The sequence below is a fragment of the Trematosphaeria pertusa genome (genome assembly GCF_010094035.1).
Source record: "Trematosphaeria pertusa strain CBS 122368 unplaced genomic scaffold BU26scaffold_6, whole genome shotgun sequence".
Lineage (NCBI taxonomy): Eukaryota > Fungi > Ascomycota > Dothideomycetes > Pleosporales > Trematosphaeriaceae > Trematosphaeria > Trematosphaeria pertusa.
Genome location: NW_022987217.1, coordinates 292,874 through 313,975, shown reverse-complemented (window position 1 = coordinate 313,975; position 21,102 = coordinate 292,874). Strand labels below are relative to the sequence as shown.

Sequence of the window (21,102 nt, the reverse complement as noted above, 5' to 3'; positions counted from 1 at the left end):
ATAATAGCTCTACTACCTTTTAGTAATATATTAATAAGATATTATATAGATTACTAGATAATTTCTATATAGTATATATTAGTAATATTCTTATTTACTTAGAAGATTCTCTAGAGTATAAGGCTTATATTACTAAAATACTTAATTAACTATATAAGACTAGATTATAAGTAGATATTAAGAAGTTAGAATTTACTATTAAGAGTACTAAGTTTCTAGAATTAATTATAAGTACTAATAGAATCTAGAAGAACTCTAAGAAAGTTACTACTATTTAGAATTAGCCTATACTAAGAACTCTTAAGAGCCTTTAATTATTTCTAGATTTCTATAATTTCTATTAAGCCTTTCTAAAAGATTATAGTAGAATTATCTATCTACTTACTAAGCTACTAAAATAGAAAGTATAGTACGCCTTTAGTAAGGCTAAGCTTATAGTATTTTAGTACGTTAAGAATCTTATACTAGCTAATAATATTCTAGCTTACTACTCTCTCTACTAATAAACTAGAGTTAAGATAGACGTATTAGATAGTATAGTTACTAGAGTTCTTTTATAGCTTTAAGAGAATAGTATCTAGTAACCTATAGCTTTCTTTAGTAAGATAATAAATACTATCTAGATAAATTATAGTATTTATAATAAAGAAATACTAGTAGTTATTCTTAGTATATAGAAATAGAGAAGCTAGCTAATTAGTCTATAAGATCTAGAACTATTTATAGTATTAACTAACTATTAAGCTCTAGAGTACTTTATAACTAAGTAAGAACTTACTATAAGGTAGATCTACTAGACTAATAATATTACTAACTATAACCTTAAGCTTATCTATTAATCTAGATTAGCTAATATAGTAGCTAACGCGTTATTATAAAAGTAGAAAGAACTTAAGACCTAAAAGAAGAAGAATTATACTACTTATACAAGAGCTTTTCTAAGTAAGAAATAAATTAGCCTCTCTACTATTAAGTAAATTTTAGGTAAGCTAGCTACTCTAGCTATTAAGAAGCTAGTAAGTAGCATTATAGAAATTACGTCTACTAATACCTTTATAGAGGTATCTTCTATAGAGAATTTCTATACTATTATTAACTAGGTTATTACTACTAATTAATTAGATAAATTTCTATAGCTAGCTTAAGAAAAAGCTACTATATTAGGCTTTGCCTAGAAAATAGAAGCTAGCTTACTAACGTATTAGAATTAATTAATAGTCTTTACTATTAACTATCTATAAGCGTATTTAATATACGCTATATATACTACTTAGGTAACTATCTATCTAGAGTACTAGAAGACTATCTAGTTACTATAAGATTAATATTACTAGCTAGGTATATAAGAAGACGTTAATATATACGTAGTAGTATATAAGACTTACTAGTAGAGCTATACTCTACGTAATAAGACGCTAGGTCTTCTAAAGTCTCTCTCTATCTCTAAGAGAGTATAGTAGAACGTCTTTATAGATTTTAAGAGTTTTTTCTCTAATAAGAAAGAATTTAACTACGTATACGTTATTATAAATTAGCTAAGTAAGTAGAGCTTCTTTCTATTCTACTATAAGAAGATTATAGCTTAATATATAGTAGAGCTATATTATTAATATATTTAGCGTATATATAGTTTTTCTAGATTTATTATATTAGATTATAGTCTATAGTTTACCTCTACCTTTATAGATAAGCTCTACTAGCTTATAGAAATTAAGTAGAAGCTCTCTACTATGTACTACTTGTAAACTAATAGAAATATAGAGATTGTTAATTAATATTTTAATTAGCGTCTATGTTTATTTATTAACTACTACTAGAATAATTAGTTAAACCTTCTACTCTATATAAACTAGGTATAAGCTACGTTGCTATATAAAACTATAGAATTAATAGTATATAAAATTAAATTTAGATACTAGCTAATATACTACTAGAATTAAAAAAAGTATATAATAAAAGTCTCTACTCTATATAAGCGTCTCTTACGCTAAAAAGCTTAGAATTTTACTAAGAAGTAATATAACGCTATAAAAAAAGCTACTAAAATTACATAAAGTAATATTATAAAAGCGTAAGCTAGATAGACGCTCTAAGTAAATAAAAAGCGCTAAGAACTTAACTTTACTATAGGTAACCTTATCTATATTAAACCTTATAGCTTTTTAATAGATTAGTCTAGTATAAAGCTTAATTAATAGATATATAGCTCTTACCTAATTATAACTATAAAGAGTTACTTCTTCTAGCTCTAGCTACTTACGTATATATATATATATATAATATCTTTTATACTAATTAGCTAAGAAAAGTCTTAGAGCTATTACTAGAGTAGGTAGAGTCTAAGTAGCTACCTATTAAAGTTAATAGTAATCTAGAATAGTCTATATAGAAAATTCTAGATAGCTATCTTTATTAAAATTACTTTTAATACTACGCTATATAGGTTACCTATAATTCTAACTCTACTTAGTATAATACTATAGGCTTTATTAATACTCTCTATAAGGTAAGAGACTTTTACGTAGTATACCTAGATAAGCTAGAGCTACTATTATAATTAGATACTTAGATTAAGACGTACAAAAAAGAGAAGACTTTAGAGAAAATAGTAGAGAATTTAAAACCTATAAGAGTAGAAGATATAAGAGTAACGTAAAGACGCTACTAAGTAATTTAAGACCTTGCTAAGCTTATAGTATTATTTAAGAAGAAAGCCTATAATAAAGCCGCTCTATAGACGTAGAAATAAGCCTTCTAGTTTAAATCTCTTTAAGCCTCTTTCTCTCTAGTAGATAAGAGCTCTATAGAGAATAGAGTAACTAGAGAGAAGATAGTAGCTATAAAAGCGCTTCTAGCTTAAAACTAATATAAATATACTTACTATAAGCTAAAAGAGATAGTTAAGAGTATAACGTAAAAGTTTTAGAAGAAAGAGAACCTAGAAGGCGTATTTTAGAGCTTAGAGACGAGCTCTCTCTATAAGAGAGAGTAATATAATAGTCTAGTTTAGAGATTTACCTTAGGTTACGTAACCTTGTTACGTAATCTAGCCTAAGCGTCTTAACACTTAGTACCTCTATATATAGAGCCTCTTAGAGTATTCTTCTACTTCTTACCTTTAGATAGCTAAATTTAACCTAACCTACTCTGCTAGCACCTCTTATTCTTACAGCTCGTAGAGACAGTGCTGCCTGCAGCTAACTTACCTAGCTAGGTGTTCCAGGGGCGCTTACAGTAATAGAGACCGCGGACCTAGCCCTTATAGTAACGAAAATCAACGAAAATTAACTCGGTTTTCTTAAATAACTAAGCGAAACCTTAATATTTTTCTATAAAAATTTATATATATATTCTTTATAGCATATTACACCTTGTACTAAAGTTGCACTAAGATATATTATATAATTAAAAAGCTATACGTATTTAACTAACTTTTAAAAAAAATCTAGTTTACTTATAGAAAATACTATTATATCTTTATAATAATCTATAAAACTTATAGTATATAGTATCTACAACTTAATAAAGGTTTCTAGAAAACTTCTATAGAGCTAGCTCTTCTAGGTATAGCGTAATAAGAGATAGAATTTAGAAAAATATTCTCTTTAAAGTTTTTTCTTCTAACTATATATATATATATATAGTTAATCTAGCTATAAATCTTATTATTATATAAACTATAGTAGACTTTAACTATATAGAGCCTATTAGCTAATAATATAGTAGCTTTAAGTAGTTATATAAAAGTAAAGCCTTTTTAGTAGTATAGTATAGAAAGATAGAAAGATACTAAAACTATCTTAAAATTATTACTTCTAAAGATATAGCAGGCTTATAGTATATATAATCTTATAATATATAACTTTATATAGCTAGATTATTAATATATATATATAGTTAGAGAAGAAAACTCTAGAAAGACTTTTTATAAACTTCTATCTCTTATTACGCTATATCTAGAAGAGCTAGCTCTATAGAAGTTTTCTAGAAACCTTTACTAGGTTATAAATACTATATATAATAAGTTTTATATATTATTATAGAGATATAATAGTATTTTCTATAAGTAAACTAGATTTTTCTTAAAAGTTAGTTAAATACGTATAGCTTTTTAATTATATAATATATCTTAGTGCAACTTTAGTACAAGGTGTAATATGCTATAAAGAATATATATATAAATTTTTATAGAAAAATATTAAGGTTTCGCTTAGTTATTTAAGAAAACTGGGTTGATTTTCGTTGATTTTCGTTGCCAAGAAATCGTGGGCGGTTCGATGATATGGGCGGTTCGATAATAAAGTACGTTAGTTATTTAAGAAAAGCTTGTTAATTTTTGTTAATTTTCCTTGCCAAGAAATCGTGGGCGGTTCGGTGGTGTAGGCGGTTCGCTGGTAAAGTACGTTGGTTATTTAAGAAAAACTCGTAGATTCTTGTTGATTTTCCTTGCCAAGAAATCGTGGGGGGTTCGATGATATGGGGGGTTCGATGATATGGGGGGTTCGATGATATGGGGGGTTCGATGATATGGGGGGTTCGATGATAAAGTACGTTATTGCTGCCTTGGGCACCGATGAGACCACCGCCATCTGCAGGTCGGTCTGTCAACACAGAACGACTAGATGGATTCAAGCGGTCGTTCAAATTGCAATGGCTATTGCGACAAATGCTACGGACTGTTTTCGACAGCCGAGGCCCTCGAAACCCTGGCGTCTCCTGCGGGCTATTGGCATCACATTGGAGCTGAAGCGAAAGCGTCTGCAGACCGAGGATGTCCGCTGTGTCAGAAGCTGGTGATAAAATGGCCAGATCGCATCAGCAGAGACACGGATCAACTCGTGTGTTGGGCTGCCCGTGGTCGTAGTCGCTGCCAGACAAACCCCACTGCGGCCTTCCCGGAGACCAAGGTTTCGGTCCCATATATCTTCGACGGCCTCATCTGTTACCGCTACGGGCCTGGGGAGCATTCGCACCAGCGCTGGCTCAAAACATTTACCCTCTTTGCAGATTCAGGTATGTGAGACAACTCCAGGGACCTGTCCCGAGAGCTTGGCGACATGACTCACATCAGATGCATCAAGACGACAACGCCGCTTCTCTGCTTCCCATCAGACCTCCGATTATAGATGTGGGAAGTGAGCCGGCCCTTTGGAGAGCGCGCCAGCTGTTCGAAGCCTGCCGAGACAGTCACCAACTCTGCCCGCGCGCAAGAACGCCCCCACTTCCGACACGAGCTATCGATGTCGGGACCATTGATAGTGGAGACCAGGTTAGACTCTACATCGCAAGTCCGGGAGAGCTCCGAGACTACGTAGCCCTTAGCTACTGCTGGGGCGGACCGCAGCCCGTTCTTCTGACGACCAAGAACCTCAAGGGGATGACGGCGAGCATCCCCGTCGACTCGCTCCCACAGACAATCAAGGACGCCATCAAGGTCACTCGAGGACTTGGAATCCGATTCCTGTGGATCGATGCACTCTGTATCATCCAAGAGGGAGACGACAGCGACAAGCTTAGAGAGATTGGTCGAATGGGCAAGCTGTACAAGAATGCGACGGTTACTATCTTCGCAGCATCCGCGAAGGCAGTCTCAGACGGGTTTCTACAGCCTCGTCCTGCCCTGCCTAGCCTCGCTCTTCCGTTCAGATGCGCCGATGGGGCTGTAGGGACGGCACAGCTCACGTATGGAGCTAATCATAACTTTATGCATCCGCTGAACACGCGAGGTTGGACTTTGCAAGAGTCACTCCTCTCCCCGAGGAAGCTGGTCTATGGGGAGAAGGAGCTCGTCTGGGACTGCGAGACGCAGCAGAAAACGGGGCTCCAAAGCAGCTACTTCGAGCCAGCTTGGTCGTTCCGACATCTCCCTCCAGAAATATTCACACCGAACGGTGGCGTCATCACCGCCTCCAAGGCAGGCGATGTTTGGGGAGGTGTTCTAGGCGAGTTCACGATACGGAAGCTATCTTTCCCGGAAGACAGACTTGCCGCGGTTGCGGGCGTTATCACGGAGCTTAGTTCCGTCTTTCAAGACGAATGCGTGTTTGGGCTATGGCGTAGAAACTTCATCCACCAGCTCGCCTGGTACGGACGGGGCTTGCCCTGTGCGGTGGACGAGAATGCGATCTTGAACTGTGCTCCCGAATGGTCCTGGGCGTCACGAGTATTTGAGACAGGCTTCCTGTCGTTTGAGCCCGAGGATAAGGAAGACTGGGAGGTCCGCGACAGGGAGGTCGTCCTGCATCGAAGGCTGAGAAGGGGACACGATATCCCGGCCGGCCCGAGCAACAACTGGTATGTCTACCTAGATTTCAAGGAGCCCGAGGCCGAGCGTAAGCCTTATTACGCTCGGTTTTGCTTTGAGCAGGACGGAAAAGACGTGTTTTACTTCCCTCTCGGTTACGGTGCAGGAAATAGCAACAGCGAGATTACCATGGCCGTGGTTCGGGAAGGGCGCGAGGGCACGTTCCGTCGGGTTGGGATTGTCAACAACGTAAGCGGTAAAAGTTGGTTTGAGCATGTTGAGAAGCAAAGCATTATACTTGTTTGACTTCTGCAGCGTCGGTTGAGTTTGAAGACGCATTGACCAAACCTTGAGTCAAACAAAACATTCAGTCTTAGTTCACATTTATTGGCTGCATATAAAGTCTATCAGCTTTGGCATTAACCGTTCGAATCTTACTTCTCTCTCCGTATTTCGTAAACTCTACGGATTTGTCCAGTGTCGGACATCCGTCGCTCCACCTCGCGACAGCGACAGCGACATGCCTTTTAAAGGTGGGCAGACGTTCCACATCCTGGCGTACGTGTCGCACGATCAGCAACCTTGGAGAAGCCGGATTGAGGGGATGAAGAACTCGGCCGAGGGTGGCTTTGCCTCTAGGAAGTAGATGTATGGGAGGGGGAACATTGTCGGTGTGTTGAACGCCACATTACAGGAGGACGAACTCCAACCGGGGCAGGATATACTGGTCGTGCTCGTGCATGAGTTTGGATTCACGTCGAAGGCGTCGATTGACGTCGGCGGCAGTTCCAGAATGGGCGTTTCTCCGCGGAAAGCAGGGCCATTTACCAACTGCCCGATCAGCTCGCCTGCCAAACATCTCACAGAGCCGCCTTCTGTAGCGGGCTCGGCGAGAAATGCGAAAGGGAGCGGGAAAGAGATAGCAGTGGAGGACAAATCCTCAGAAACGGCTACACAGCTCTCGTCTCCTCCGAGACTGGGCAGTCCCAGCATGGCAGGGGCCCAAACCGAACGGCAGCAGGGACTAAACAGTGAGTATATGTCTACGAGAGTACAAGGCAACATGACTGACCAGTTTCCTTCGGCACTACTATTTTCCGCTCTCCGTCAGCTTGTTACTGTAGTTGTCGCAATTGACCCTAAGAGATCGCCCAACCATCTTACTGTGCTGTAAGTTCTACTGTCAATGCTGCAGTGAATAGCCGTCCGGCGCCTAAGGTCCTGACTATGCTGAGTGTTAGTTGCAGGTCGCCGCCAGCGTGTTTCGCCGTCACCCCTGTCTCCCACGATCCGCTTCGACATCCTCTGTCTCTAATGTCCACTCTATAGCTAACGATTCCACAGCCTCTCCGCATGGCTTACTGCATCCGCTATGCGACAGGATTCGATTCCAATGACATCGTTGGCTGGGGAACAACTGGCATGGTGTGCCTAGACAAAGCGTCGCAAACGGTCATCAAGACCGCTCACGACCAGGACACTGAGGATAGGATTGCCGTTGAGAAGGCCATCTATGAGCGATTCAAGCAGCGCGGTGGGCATCATGGGCTACTTAAATATTACGGTCAATACGACTCCGGTATCCGCCTCGAGTATGCTCCAAAATGGAACCTCTCTAGCTATCTTAACAAGCACCCCGAGGTAGATGGTGAGCAGAGGCTACACTGGGGGTATCAGATTACAGACGCCCTCTATTACGCTCATACTTCGAAGGTTATCCACGGCGATCTAACTCTCAACAACGTCTTCTTAACCGACAACCTTAACGCGAAGCTAGCAGACTTTGGCGGCTCGTCCCTAGATGGATCCCCTCTACTTGTCATCGCAAATGCCAGCCATCGATATCCAGGTCCTAGGCAATCTATCCCTGCCGACCTCTTTGCTCTAGGCTCTGTCCTCTACCATCTCATGACCGGGGTGAATCCCTATCAGGACCTCCTGGATCAAGGGCACGACGACGAGATTCAGACATTGATCCAAAACGGCGAATTCCCGGAGACAGACTCTCTCGGGCCAGTTGGAACGATAATCACAAAATGCTGGCGAGCTATATATACCAGCGCTGCTGATGTCCGCAAGGATATAGAAGGTATGAGTGCTGACTGGGGATCCTTGTTCACTTCGATGGGAAGTACCAACTGAGGTGGGAACGATGCATGGCAACGCATGCTACGGCAGCCCCAAGGCTAGTAATAACATCTCAGCTGTATAATAAGTTTCGGATACATAGATTTGTCTTTTTTAAGTTTAAGAGGCGGATAGGACTTATTTTTGGTATTGTAGGTTAAGGGGTTCTTACGTAACATAAAAGAAGGCTCTCCGTAGCCAGGCTAGAAGGCGACGACGTAACTATCTTTAATAGCGTAACAAGGCGGAGAGTATTTTAGAGAAGGTATACTTTATTCTATATACTAATTTTTAAGGTTATTTTGTACGCCTAGAGAGTTAAAGCTGTTTAAGAGTAGGGTACCCACGTTTTGTCTCGCGATAGAGTGCGTCTCTCGACTCAGGGATGGACAGTACGACTGCAGAATCTCCGATTTTTCGCGGTAACAAGCGTGATGTTTTGTTGGATTTCCCAAGTATTAGACGAACGAACCGGGCGAGAATGATATATCACCCCTTTTTTTATTAGGGAATATATATACCTGGTGAGGCGGCGATGAGTTGGCTGAACGAGGCTAACTGACTTACTGACTGTCCCGTCCTCAGCCTCGCCGTAATGCGAAAAACGCGCTCGGCCGTCGCAGCACCTTGTTCCATACTGTATCCCCAGCCAGCCGCGCGCGCATCGGGGGTTAGTGCCGCCTCACTGTGTACACCCCTACTACACTGCAGACCTGTGTGTGGCTAGTGCTCCACACCCAGCTCGCGCCGAGGAGGTTGTAATGAGCGACTTGTGTGTATTGGAGCTAGGAAAACCTCAAGATCTGAATGATCCATCCCGACGGGAGCTTCGATCCGGACGCCGTGAGGTGCGTGGCGCCTGTACTATGCGGCCCCCCCTCCCATTCGAGCGCCCCGTAGATCGGCGGAGATGGGGATACTATAGCCGAGAGAGTATGAGCGGAGATGTGGATCCGGAATACTGTGTCGTTGAGCAAGGCCTGCGGCGTCTGGTCAGCGTCTCGGGCGCTGAGGAGCGCGTGGTGCGCCTTGCTCGCTGCTTGCTTCTGAGGCGACGGTGGGTGGCTTGATGCTTGCTTGCTGGCTCCAAGGTCGTTGCACCGCCGGCCGGCAGGGCAGGCAGTGAGAGCCTGCAACTTCGTTGCCGGGTGCGAAGACTCTAGATGATGTCTCGAGGATCTGCCTGTAGACGGAGAAAAGAAGGAGGAAGCGTGGAGCGTGGTGGTTCCGCCAGCAGAACTCAGGCTCCATGTCTTCCTTCCCTCGATGCTTTCCATCTCTCCAACCCTTTAGAGCAGAAGTCACACCCGCAGTCTTTCAAGTAACGTACCCGCTCGCAACCCAGGTCCGCGGCACCATGCGCATCAGCCGGGCAGGAGTTCTGCTCTTCTGTCTCCGCGAAGGACGGGCCGAAGGACGGGCCGACGCCTTCTTCCCATCAGCCGTCAGCCGCTTCATCAACCCCATGCCATCCAGCTTTTTCAGCAGCTTTTGGATAAACGTGACCACCCTGCCCCTCTTGCGGCGCTCCTTATGCGGCTGCGGCGGCAGCTCCTTATCCACGACCAGCAGCTGCCGGTCCGACTCATACGAGCGCGCGTCGATGGCATAGTAGTCCGAATACGTGGGCGACGGCGGTAGCGCATCGCGGTGGATGTGCATGACACGGCCGTCGTAGTCGTACTCGAAGCCTGTCTCGGCGTCGAAGCCCTCGACGAAGACGCCGCCGACGTGGCGGGACGAAGGGCGCTGGTAGCGCACTTCGAGGCCCATGTCTGCGACGAGGAGGGGCTGGGGGCAGAGCCGCCGCGCTGGGCGGTGATGGCGGTAGGAGACGATGGGGTCGCCGTAGCCCTCCCAGTCCACGAACATGGTGCCGCGGGAGGTGGGGCGTGAGGGGGAAGAGGAGTAGGCTAGTTGCTCAGCAAGGTAGGCGTCGATTTGGGAGACGAGGTCGTCGACTCCGGCGCGGTTTGACATGGTGGAAAACGGATGAGTGTCGGTTCTCGTTAGGTCTTTTTCTTGCGTTTACTTTTGCGTTGTGCTTTCGGGCGTAGGGTGGGTTGTTTTTCTTGCGTTCGCTTTTGCGTTATGCGCTCGGGCGTAGGGTTCGAAGGGTTCGTGGTTGTTCTTTTCAGCATTTGGTTTGCTTGTCTGGAGAAGAGAGTTACAGTAGTGGAAAGATATGTTTATTTGTAGCAGGGGCGGCAGGAGCAGTGACGAGAGATCGAGCGTGCGTGTATGTGTACATTGCTGGACTGTGAACATTGTTCTCGGACAGCGGAGGGACATTGTACACTGGGAGCCTTGCCCAGCGGGATCCGTTGAGGATCTTCATCCATTCACAATGCCTGGTTTGGCCATATCTGAGACTCCGGCAGATTTAGCTTACGTGACAGTTTTCGCGAGAAGGAGGCGTACCTAGTAAGGCTTGAGGCTTTAACGCTTTTTGCATCCACCACATTCATACTAAAAATGTGAAAGCAAAAATCGACCAGAAAAAAAAGGCCAAGCTATGCATGGCAACCGCATTTAGATACACCTCTATTAGCAAATTACGTACCTACACCCCCAACAAATGCCACCATTCTTTCCAGTGAAGAAGAACACACTACCATATACCGACCCGTACCACCTGAGGCATAAACTCGAGACAGCAATTCCCCACGCTGCGGTGAACTATGCATAACAAAACGTACAAATTGTAGGAAGATGGGGGTAAATCGCACAAGAGAGGTATGGAAAAGGCAGTGGTATAGACCAAAGACCCAACTCCGGGGACATGAACAATGAGGAAAGGTCATTCACAAGAATGCCGCTATGTGCTTGGTGCGACAGGACGATTACTTGCCGGAAAACTTCTCCTTCAGCTTGCCGAAGAAGGAACGCCTCTTCTTCTTCTTGTCATCTGTGGCGCCTGATGCCACGCTCTCGGGCGTTGCCTTGGCGGACTCGGGTGCGGTCGAATCCTTCTTGGGCGTCTCCGGGCCGGTCTTTGCTTCAGCAGCGCCTGTCTCGGGACCAGTAGTCACCGTCGGTTGCGTCTGTTCGGTTGTGGTGGGCTTCGACATTGGGGAGACGTCACGCGAGTCGCCAACCGGCTTAGCAGTCTCTGGCAGGGCAGGCTTAGCGGTGGGTGCGTTGAGAGCATCAGGCTCGCTGGAGGACTTGAGAGGCGCCGTATCGGTCAGAGCTTCCTCAGATAGACCCGGTGCGGCTTCGGTCGTGGCGGCCGTAACGGTAGGGCCGGGCTCCCCTGCCTCGTCGGTCGTCTTGACTTCCTTCAGAAGCTCGGACTCAACTTGCTTCTTCTCTTCCACTGCCTCGGGGTTTGCGGCAGCCTCAGGGCTGGCATGCGCTTCCTTCTGGCTCTCCGTGACAACTTCCGGGACCTCGCTACCAGTGGCCTGGCCGTTCAAGCCAACGGCCTCGGCGGCCTTGTCCTTTGCAGCATACGTGGCGGCGGCAAACGTACCAGCGGCAGCCGTGGCGGCCGCGCCAGCCTTCTCGGTTGTGGAGCTCTCGGCTGCGGGTGGCTCCTCGGGCACCTTCTCCTTCAACTCTTCTTCAACCTCTTTCTTCTCCATGACGGCCTCGGGGTTGGCGGAAGCTTCGGGCGTGAAGCCGGCTTCCTTCTGACTGTCGGCGACGGTCTCGGGGACGCCCCTAGGCTCTTTGGGGACTTCACCGGCAAGCGCTGCGGTGGTGCTCGTTGGGGCAGCCGACTGGATGGTGACGCCCGGGTCTTGCTCTGTCTTAGCATCTGTGTCTTTGGGGAGGCTCGACTCCGGAATCAGCCCACCCGTAAGAGGTGGCAAGCCAAACATACCGCCTTTAGCCTCCCTCTCGGCCTCTGGCGTGATGACAGGGCCAAGCTGGGGGGGAACGGCATCCGACTTCTCGTATGATGCAGCATCCGTCTTCGCCGTGCTCGAGATGGTGTTGGATGTCAAGGTGCTTGGGTCTGGCACCTTCTCACCGGGCGCGAGGTGGATCGGGTTACCGGCTCCCGCTGTCGCTGGTATCGGAGCAACACTGACCTTTTCCTCCTCCTCGGCGGGCTCCTTGTCATGTTTCACCGTCGACTCGACAGTGTTGCTCGTGAGCGTAGACGGGTCGGGCACCTTCTCACCAGGCTCGAGCTTGACGGGATTCCCAAGTCCCTCTGTAGCAGGGATGGGGTTGACGGAGAATGCTTGCGGCTCTTTGGAGGGGGTCTCGGCCGGAGGAGTCAAAGGAAACGAGCCAGGGAGAGACTCACTAGGCTGTGACTTTTCGCTTTCCTTGGGCACAGCTCCTGCAAGTGCGGCAGTGGTAGACTCGGGAGCGGCGGATGAGAGGGTGCTGACGGGTTCTTGGATGTCGTCGGGGCTCAGGATGTTGTTGTAGTTGCCTGAACTGTCGGTCTCCCCGGGCGCGGTGTCGTTGGTACACCAATTCCCGTCGACGACGAACTGTATGTACATTGAGCGCGTTAGCAAATACATAGCTGTTGGGCGAGGCAGGACGGAATCGCGGAGCGGCAGCAAGCGCAGGCAGACACGTATTACCCACCTTGTACTGGTGCTTCGCCTTGGGCAGCTCGACCGTCTTCTTGAAGACGCCATCCTCCTTCTCTAGCTTGATGGTCTTCTTCCAGTCGTCGAAGTCGCCGGTGACGTAGACCTCGTTGGCGAAGTGTTCCCTGGGCGAAGGAGTTAGCGGAAGCGGTTGCGCAACAGGCGGAGGAACGCACCACTTGAACGTATAGCTCCCCATCGTGCTGGACGGCGAACGGACAAAGGCGGAACAGGAGAGGAGTCAGCGACTTTGGGCTGAGACGTCTGTGTCTGGTTCGCGCGGCGGAGGTGGAGGAGGAGGTGGTTGGTGAGGAGTCAGGAGCAGCAGCGGACGAAGCTGGAGATTGCGAGCGGCGATACGGCGCCACACACACTATCGACGTAGGGTGATAAGAGCTGCAGCGGGCGCACAGCGGCGAGTGGTGCTACGGGAGGCTCTGGGACGCGGACGGCGCAAGGGAGGAGTAACGGAGAGCTGCAGCAGCGCAGAATTGGCGAGGCTGGTGGTTCTGCTTCGCGCAATGCGTGAAAGACTGCGTGTGCCCTTAGCGGCGAGCTCGGCACGAGTGTCTTGGCACGGGCCGCCGCGGGGAGAGCACCTGCGCCAGCTGATGATTCCAGGAATTGTGAATTATGCGACCTGCCTGTCGAACATTTCCATTTCTCGAGCGCTCCAGATTCAATGCATGCGCCTGGTTTTCTTTTCTTTTTTTTTGCAGCCATTCGGCGCCCTTCGACATGGCTGCGCCAAGGGCAGCGGTCTCCAATTCAATTCACCCCTCCACATGGCACCTGGCAGCTCTTTGGTATGGCGTCATCGCCCTTTGCGCACATTGGCGAATCATGGGGAGCGCGTGCTTACTGTGGGTGTACCGGTATGCTCATGCGCCGGGAACCACGGTCTTGACGAAACGACGAACGCTGGTCCATGCTCCTTTCTCCTGGCCGCTCTGGCTCTGGCTCTGGCTCTGGCTCTGGCTCTCCTGCGTCTGGTCCCAACCTTTTTGGCACTTCAAGATGCATCTGAAGAACGGGTTTCACCGCCAGTCCCTGGGCGATGCCCGCTGTAACTCCCTGCACGCGACCGCCCGACACGACCAATCAGGACATGCTCGTCCTCGCCCTTTGAGACCGGCACAGACTGTTGAGATAGACAGTCGCCCAGCATCCCGCCGAGGTGCCGATGGAGGGCAGAGGTGCGTCAGGGGCATGCTATATCAGCTCTGAGGGAATCCCCCAAATGGCACCAAGGCAGGTCCAGGCGGCGCTGTCTTGCACGTTAACAGCAGGAACCCCCTTCTGCGCCGCATTCTCGCAAAGGTCACAGTCCAGTGCCGTCGATACGTCTGTGGCGATGTCGGGCGCTCGGTTCTGCCGGAATGCTTCTCTGACACGGACAGTACTGCTGTGCCTTTATAGCGGTCGAGCGTTGAGGGTTGACAGCCGGGCAGAGGCTCCACTGGCACGGCACGGCTAGGCCAATGCGAAGCTTTGAGCCTTGCGGCGTCATAGCTCTGGGCCTGTCGCGGGAGCTAAGGGCGCATCGCAGTGTGCAGTTTCGCATGTGGCTTCTTGAGCTGGCTTTGCTCACGCACCGCTTCGCCAAAAGAAAGCATGCGATAGACTACAGTAGCCGCCGCCGCCGCAGTGGAGGGGGCGGCCGCAGCCAGTCCTCCGCTCGTAGCTGCGACTGGGTGCCTGCGCATCATGGGCGCCTGCTTTTTTTCTACGAGAGCTCTAGACGTGTTCTGGAAGAATAAAACCCCCCCACAGAAGCCACAGAAGCTTGCTTGCCTCAAAACACATCGCCGCTGCCCGCATTCCGCCAGTGAGTCAAGTGCCTCTCCGCCCTCTGCCGTGTCGCGCAGGCGCCCGCCGGCCCTGCTCTGCTCTGCGCTGCGCTGCTGCTCTGCTGCCATAACAACTCCTCCTCCACCCCCAACTGTAGTGCTCCACGCGCCCTCCGACGCCCTCCGCATTTGTCCTCTCGCCTGCGCGCCGCTCACGCTCGCTTGTTGCACGACTGCATCATCCCTGCCGCCCGTCGTCAAAGAGCTGCGAGCGGACGGCCCCCGCACCACTCCTCTCAATGTCGCTCCCTCCCGACTATTCCAATGAGATCTCCGCCCTCAACCGCGAAATCCTGAAGCACCAGCCCGCCGACGTCCTCCAGTTCTGTGCCAACTTCTTCCTGCGCCGCCTCGAGTCGCAGCGCGCCGAATTCCTGCTCTCGCAGCAACATTCCAGCCCCAAGGGCCGTGGCATGGCCGAGAGCACCTTTCCCGGCAGCAATCCCTTTGGCACACCCCCCAGCGCCGGCTTTGCGAGCAGTCATATGCACCGCCTCGAGGAGGAGGAGGAGAACGACACCATTGCCTCCCCCACCGCAGCCTCATTCGCGCCCTCCGCCATGGACAAGGCTCAGGCCAGCGCCGCCGGCGAGGACACCTTTGGCAACTTCGCCGGCTTCGGCGCCTCGTCCAAGAGCGCCAGGTCACAGCCGCCCTCTGCTGGCGGCGCCTCAGACGCGCCCAGCTTCCCGAGCAACTACAATCTGAACAGACGCACCTCCGTGTCCGCCGAGTCGCTCAACCCCGCCTCGTCCGCCAACGACAACTGGACTCCTCCATACCATCACAAGACGGACGAGCAGCAGGCCAGACTGAGGTCTGCTGTCTCCGGCAACTTCCTCTTCTCGCACCTCGACGACGAGCAGTCCGCGCTGGTCCTCGGCGCGCTGCAGGAGAAGCCCATACCAACAAAGGGAATCAAGGTCATTCAGCAGGGCGACGTGGGCGACTACTTCTACGTCGTCGAGAAAGGCGCCTTCGACATCTACGTCAACAAGTCAGGCAAGCTGGAGGCGGGCCCAGACGGCCTCGGCTCCAAAGTGGGCACCGTAGGACCGGGCGGTTCCTTCGGTGAGCTGGCCCTGATGTACAATGCGCCCCGCGCCGCCACCGTCGTGTCGGCCGAGCAGTCCACGCTTTGGGCTTTGGACCGCGTCACCTTCCGGCGTATCCTCATGGACAGCGCCTTCCAGCGACGCCGCATGTACGAAGGCTTCCTCGAGGAAGTCCAGCTTCTTGCATCCTTGACGCCCTACGAGCGTTCCAAGATCGCCGACGCCCTCGAGACGAAGAAGTACCCCGCCGGAACCACCATCATCAAGGAGGGCGACGTGGGCGAGTCGTTCTATATTCTCGAGTCTGGAGAAGCCGAAGTCTACAAGCGCGGCATTGAGAAGCCAGTCAACCGGTATAAGAAGGGCGACTACTTCGGCGAGTTGGCATTGCTCAACGATGCGCCCCGTGCTGCTTCCGTGGTTAGCACCACGGAAGTCAAAGTCGCGACCCTGGGCAAGAATGGCTTCCAGCGACTGCTAGGACCTGTTGAAGGAATTATGAGGCGGAATGACCCGAGCAAAGCAGCAGAAGCACATGACGCCGATGGTGTGGACCCGTTGGCGAAAGCGACATAGAAGGGTGCCGGAAATAGCTTATCACGACTGCGCTTTGCTCTGTACTGCTGATGAGGACTTGGATGTTTTGTACCGAACCAGGACGGGACGGGACGGAACGGGACGGGAAGGTTAGAATTCTAACTTGTGTGGATGGAGGAACGGAGCTGTACAGCCAGGCTCCTGCTTCTCAATCTCTCTCTTCGGGCGTATTCGCATGTACTCTTACGCTTCCTACTATCACTAAATGTCACTTGCCGTTGGGAGGTTGAGAAGAGCGGGCATGGGTTTCGGGGTAAAGTGGGAAAGGTGGGAAGGTTTCGGGGCCCGGTTTGTCAACTATACTCCAATGTTGCATGATCACCAACATCAGTGTTATAGAATTGAAATTTGGTTTAGTGCTACTAGCCCAAGATAGTCGAGCCGTGAGTGAGGGGTCCGCTTCCAAGTGTCCATTGTAGGCAGAAGTACTCCTCCGCCCGCCAAAGTTGGTACCACAATACCTATATACAACTGTGGGTTCGTAATGTTGAAGGATCGCATTATGAAGGCCGCCCAATTATACCGTCCAATCAGCACTCAGTGCGCTGAAATTGACTATCACGTGCCTCGTTTTCCGGTCCCGCCAGGCACCCGATTCAAGGGTTTAAGTCTAGCCTCTGTCCGCTCAGGTACCCTCTCACGAAGCGAGAGTAAAACCCCGCCGTTTCTTGTACCCAGCAAAGAGAGGCGGAGCAGGCGGAATTTCGACCAGCATCCACTTTTTGCTATGCCGCCAGAGTCGCTTCCCGCACCAAAACTTTCGGCTATCCTGAGCTTCGCGAGCGACGTTCTATTAACGCACTGGAGCTATGCTCAATGGTCCGCTTGTCCGTTCCTTGATGAGTCCTAGATGTCTTTCAATCTCCGCCGTTGCTAATTGGGAGCCAGGTCCACATCTTGCTAGGCGCAGCAGCAGTAGCAGCTCGTTTTCGGACCGTCCAGGATTCCTTTTAGCAGGCACACATGAGAGAAGAAAGCCAGTTCACCATCTTCATCCAGCTCTACATCCACTATGCGACGTGGAGAGACCTCTTCGACTGTGAGGAGTTTGGGAAAGAGCTGTCGGCACGTGACCGTAGCTGCGGCTGCAAGCGCTAAGATGCTGTTGCTTTACCGCGCATCGTCAAAAAGACACTGCGCTCGCGTAACAACCGCTGCATAGATTGATGTTAACTCGATAGACGCACTGCATACAGCATTCAAACTCCAATCCTCTACGCTGAGCGGAAGGACCAGCGGCGACGCAGCTGGGTGGGATCAACACGAAACCCTTCCATACCATCACGATGACTATTCGGCCAAATATCGGAGCAGTGATCCGCTTCTTATACCGCTACAGTAACTCCGGTATGCTGCATTTCGCCCTTCTGAAGACATACCATCGGCTAGCTGACTGTGGCTTGCGGTTCGGCCGCTGCACCACGACTATGATTAACCATCAGGAGATAACCGCACGGCATGACCGCAGTCGAGCAACTCCCAGCCGCAAATCTGCCTTGTGTGTAGAGGGTGACTGACGCACATATCGAAGCAACTATGAGATCCAAGGTCTCGTCGAATGCTATCTCAGCTGACAGCAGGGCGACGCGGTGTTTGAAATGGTGACGGAAATCTTGGACACCCAATTGAAAGCTAGCCTGTGACTGCTTGTCCAGCGTCGTCATTTTTTGAACGCCCATAGAGAGCTGTGCTTATATGCATGGTCAGGGATATGGCGGGCACTAAGACCGAATAGGGACAATGGGCACTTCAAGGTACGAGCTCCCTCGTCTATTCTTGTGAGGCAGAAAGAAAGCTAACAGTCGCAGCTGAGCTGCGTATCCTTTGGCGCCTTCTTTGATTTACTAGGCTTCCAGGACTAAGAGGAGCGCTGTCCTTCGTCCCAAGGATTCAACTACTCGATGACTAATCCGCGTTTGGCACAGTTGACTGCACATTGTCCTGAGGTAGAAACCGGAGCACTGTTGCCGAAATCAGCATGCGGCCGCCCCCACTCAGCACCTCCCTCATTGTCTATGTCTAAATCTGTGGAATCTACCAACCAGCCACAGAAGGCAACGAGCTTCCTCGGTATCCATCCTGCCGGACCAACCCGACAAGCTATGGACTATGTCTCCAGCCAAGGCGGATGTTCTTCAGCTAGAGCGTGCTCGTGGGAAAACGCTACTATTACTGGACTGGCTAGCGGTTCCCACTCCCGCTGTCGTCTTACCGGTCTTCAACGGCCGATGAATCCGCCTTCGTTCACGAACGAGGCCGGCTTCATACCGCCCACGCGACTGCAATTCTCAACCTCGCAATCTTCAATTTCCGCCGTTTACCTACTTCGGACTGGATCATGCCACTAGAGATCCTATTTCCTGGCCTGCTGTACAGGCACACATCCGATTTTCGACACTGCATCTATCGGGACTGTCCAGCGTTGCGTATACTGCAGAGCCTCTCTAATCAGGCTGGCTTGGGTGATTCGGCGACAATTTTGACTACCGGTAAATCATCCCATCGGAGCTGGCAACGTGTGGCACGAACCACGCCACCCCTGCGCCTGTCAACGTTGGTTGGCAGTGGTGGGTTCCTGTGGCTGGTGAGTCCGAGGTAGGGTCATTCTGTTCGGGCGATTCTATACGGAACCCTACTCTTACGTTATCAACTCGCATAGCTCACATATATACCGATCGCGTCAACCTCCTCGATTCAACAACGACTCGACTGCTAGCAGCGAAGCACTCGGATTCTTATTTCTTCTTTACGCATTTCAAATTTCTATCATCCTTCTTGCATTCGCACTTCCGGAAGTGCTCCTCAAGACAATATGACGTCGCCAAACGGATCGAAGTCTAAAAAGAGAGCGGGGAGAAAGCGCCTGCCACCACTCGCTCCTGGGCCCGCCCTACAGTTCGTTGTAGCCAGTCACCCCGATGACTTCAAGGACGACATGACAATGAGACATGTCCGCTCCCACGTCATGTACAAGCATCGCGGTGACCAGAGAGGGACACCGCCTCCTCGAGCGCGGTCGAAAAGCGGGGAGAGGAGCAATACGCCATCAAGAATGCCACGAACGCCTAGCCCCATGCTCGCTGGATCAGAAGAGACTGAAGCCCACACCAACTTCCTTGCGCCACCTGGGCGTCGCAGTACAATCTGGGAAGGCGACTTCTACCAATGCATGGCACAATCTCCTTCGATCGACCCAGTGCGCAACCTTGCTGCTAGGATCATATCCGCCACCACAGCGGAGCCGTTCCATAGCGCCCCTCCGGCTTTCGATGAATCTTCCGAGTATCCCTTTCCCTCCACCAGCGGTGCGCCGAGCCGGGACTCTTTCGACGAACTCAAAGAGCAATACATCAACAACAACGATTTCTTCAGTCAAACACGGGCATGGATGGAGACTGTTTGCAGCAATCCCATGTCACTCCTCAGTCACGTCAGTATGGCCTGTGTCTATCAAGACCTCGCCGAAGGATTCCTGGCCGACACCGCACTCACGGTATACGCTAAGACGAAGGTCCTCGGGATGATTACGGACCACCTCAATGCCCAAACGGATGACTTTACTGTCATAAGCATACTGCATTTACTGGTCAGCGAGATCAGTGGCCACGATGAGGACGTTTTTGATGTTCATCAGGATGGCTTGATTCGAATTGTGGAGCAGCGTGGGGGGATCACAAGCCTAGGATTGCATGGCAGCATTGCCACGTTCCTGATTGTCGTTATCCTCAGTTTTACTATCCTTCGGGGACACGCTGAGCCTTCGATGCTCCATGGTTTCGTCCCGAGCCTGAGCCCGGCCTCAGCCGCCTTGCATCGGCCCCGTCCTATTTCACCTCTATATGCCCGACACGGAGACCTGTCAGTCTTATATGGCAGCTGCTCGGACGGAACCTATGAGATAATTTGCGACATGCGCGACCTCACACGGACCTTTCTCGCTCGATGCAGCCACGCCGGGGACGCATTCCCTTCTGCGATGAGCTCCCAAGTCGCTTCTTATGACGCACACATGCAGCAAATATACACGCGACTTCTATACCGACCGTCAGCCGACGACAGTATATCACCGGACTGGATCTACGAGACTTGTCGGCTGGCAGCCTTGATCTATTGTCGCTCAATCGTCCAAGGAGTGCCACTCTCAGAATCAGCAAACGTCATGCATGCGCGCAGTTCCAGCGGGGATATTTCGGGGACTACAGTCATCTCAGCTTTACACATGGCATTAGAGAGCACGGACCGGAGCGGATTCTGGGGCAACTTGAGCGGAGTTCTGTTATGGGTTTGCCTCGTCGGCGGTGCCGCATCATGGCCTGCCTCTCAACAGTCCTTATATGGAGAGACGCAAGAGGCTCAGGCAACTGCAGCCTGGGTGAGAAAGTGTTTCGCGTTATACACGGTCAGGACAGCACTGTCTCATGGCTTTGAGCATGCCGCAGCCGTTGTCGAGACGCAGAGGACGATGCTGCAGATCCAGCATCTGATCAACTTGAGGAGGGGAATTGCGTCGCAGTAGACGAGACTTTGGGGTCGTCTGCTGGACAGAGCCTGAAAATGAGGTTACACGCAAAGCGGGTCGACCGTCTTTATGAACCGCTTCACTAGTTCCTCTGGAAGGAATATTTCCTTTCTTTTTGCCTCTCTCTCCTTTTTGTTTTCTTACGTCCGAC

The 21,102-nt window shown here is 49.8% G+C and overlaps 6 protein-coding genes across 6 annotated transcripts; 4 read left to right on the top strand and 2 right to left on the bottom strand.

Moving 5' to 3' along the window:
- Positions 1-4,562: 4,562 nt before the first annotated feature.
- Positions 4,563-6,550, top strand: BU26DRAFT_482375 (HET-domain-containing protein; the record flags this gene model as incomplete). The annotated part of the gene is made up of 2 exons (XM_033825768.1): positions 4,563-5,013; positions 5,082-6,550. Exons 1-2 carry the CDS (start codon positions 4,623-4,625, stop codon positions 6,548-6,550), a joined length of 1,860 nt encoding a protein of 619 aa, XP_033684706.1. The 5' UTR covers positions 4,563-4,622.
- Positions 6,551-7,597: 1,047 nt separating this feature from the next.
- BU26DRAFT_424585 (kinase-like protein) lies at positions 7,598-8,386 on the top strand (the record flags this gene model as incomplete). Its single annotated transcript, XM_033823575.1, has 1 exon — positions 7,598-8,386. The coding sequence occupies one exon, from the start codon at positions 7,598-7,600 to the stop codon at positions 8,384-8,386; it is 789 nt and encodes a 262-aa protein (XP_033684705.1).
- A 770-nt stretch (positions 8,387-9,156) lies between these two features.
- On the bottom strand, positions 9,157-10,351 carry BU26DRAFT_504154 (uncharacterized protein; the record flags this gene model as incomplete). The annotated part of the gene is made up of 2 exons (XM_033826752.1): positions 9,157-9,658; positions 9,702-10,351. 2 exons carry the CDS (start codon positions 10,349-10,351, stop codon positions 9,157-9,159), a joined length of 1,152 nt encoding a protein of 383 aa, XP_033684704.1.
- A 675-nt stretch (positions 10,352-11,026) lies between these two features.
- Positions 11,027-13,346, bottom strand: BU26DRAFT_287785 (carbohydrate-binding module family 48 protein). The gene is made up of 3 exons (XM_033821591.1): positions 13,107-13,346; positions 12,926-13,055; positions 11,027-12,825 (listed from the first exon to the last, which is right to left on the bottom strand). The coding sequence occupies exons 1-3, from the start codon at positions 13,127-13,129 to the stop codon at positions 11,215-11,217; spliced, it is 1,764 nt and encodes a 587-aa protein (XP_033684703.1). The 5' UTR covers positions 13,130-13,346; the 3' UTR covers positions 11,027-11,214.
- A 1,509-nt stretch (positions 13,347-14,855) lies between these two features.
- BU26DRAFT_287769 (camp-dependent protein kinase A regulatory subunit) lies at positions 14,856-16,664 on the top strand. Its single transcript, XM_033821590.1, has one exon. It carries the CDS (start codon positions 15,020-15,022, stop codon positions 16,409-16,411), a length of 1,392 nt encoding a protein of 463 aa, XP_033684702.1. The 5' UTR covers positions 14,856-15,019; the 3' UTR covers positions 16,412-16,664.
- Positions 16,665-17,405: 741 nt separating this feature from the next.
- On the top strand, positions 17,406-20,948 carry BU26DRAFT_425137 (uncharacterized protein; the record flags this gene model as incomplete). Its single annotated transcript, XM_033823608.1, has 2 exons — positions 17,406-17,478; positions 19,585-20,948. Coding segments are annotated over 2 exons (1,437 nt in total), but the record flags the coding sequence as incomplete, so codon positions are not given.
- Between the last annotated feature and the right edge of the window lie 154 nt (positions 20,949-21,102).

Coding starts and splice junctions, on each gene's coding strand:
- BU26DRAFT_287785 (XM_033821591.1), bottom strand. CDS start 13,129: ATGGGGAGCTATACGTTCAAGTG. Junction 13,056..13,106: donor GGGAGCTATACGTTCAAGTG/GTGCGTTCCTCC, acceptor TCCTTCGCCCAG/GGAACACTTCGCCAACGAGG. Junction 12,826..12,925: donor AGGCGAAGCACCAGTACAAG/GTGGGTAATACG, acceptor ATGTACATACAG/TTCGTCGTCGACGGGAATTG.
- BU26DRAFT_287769 (XM_033821590.1), top strand. CDS start 15,020: ATGTCGCTCCCTCCCGACTATTCCAATGAGATCTCCGCCCTCAACCGC.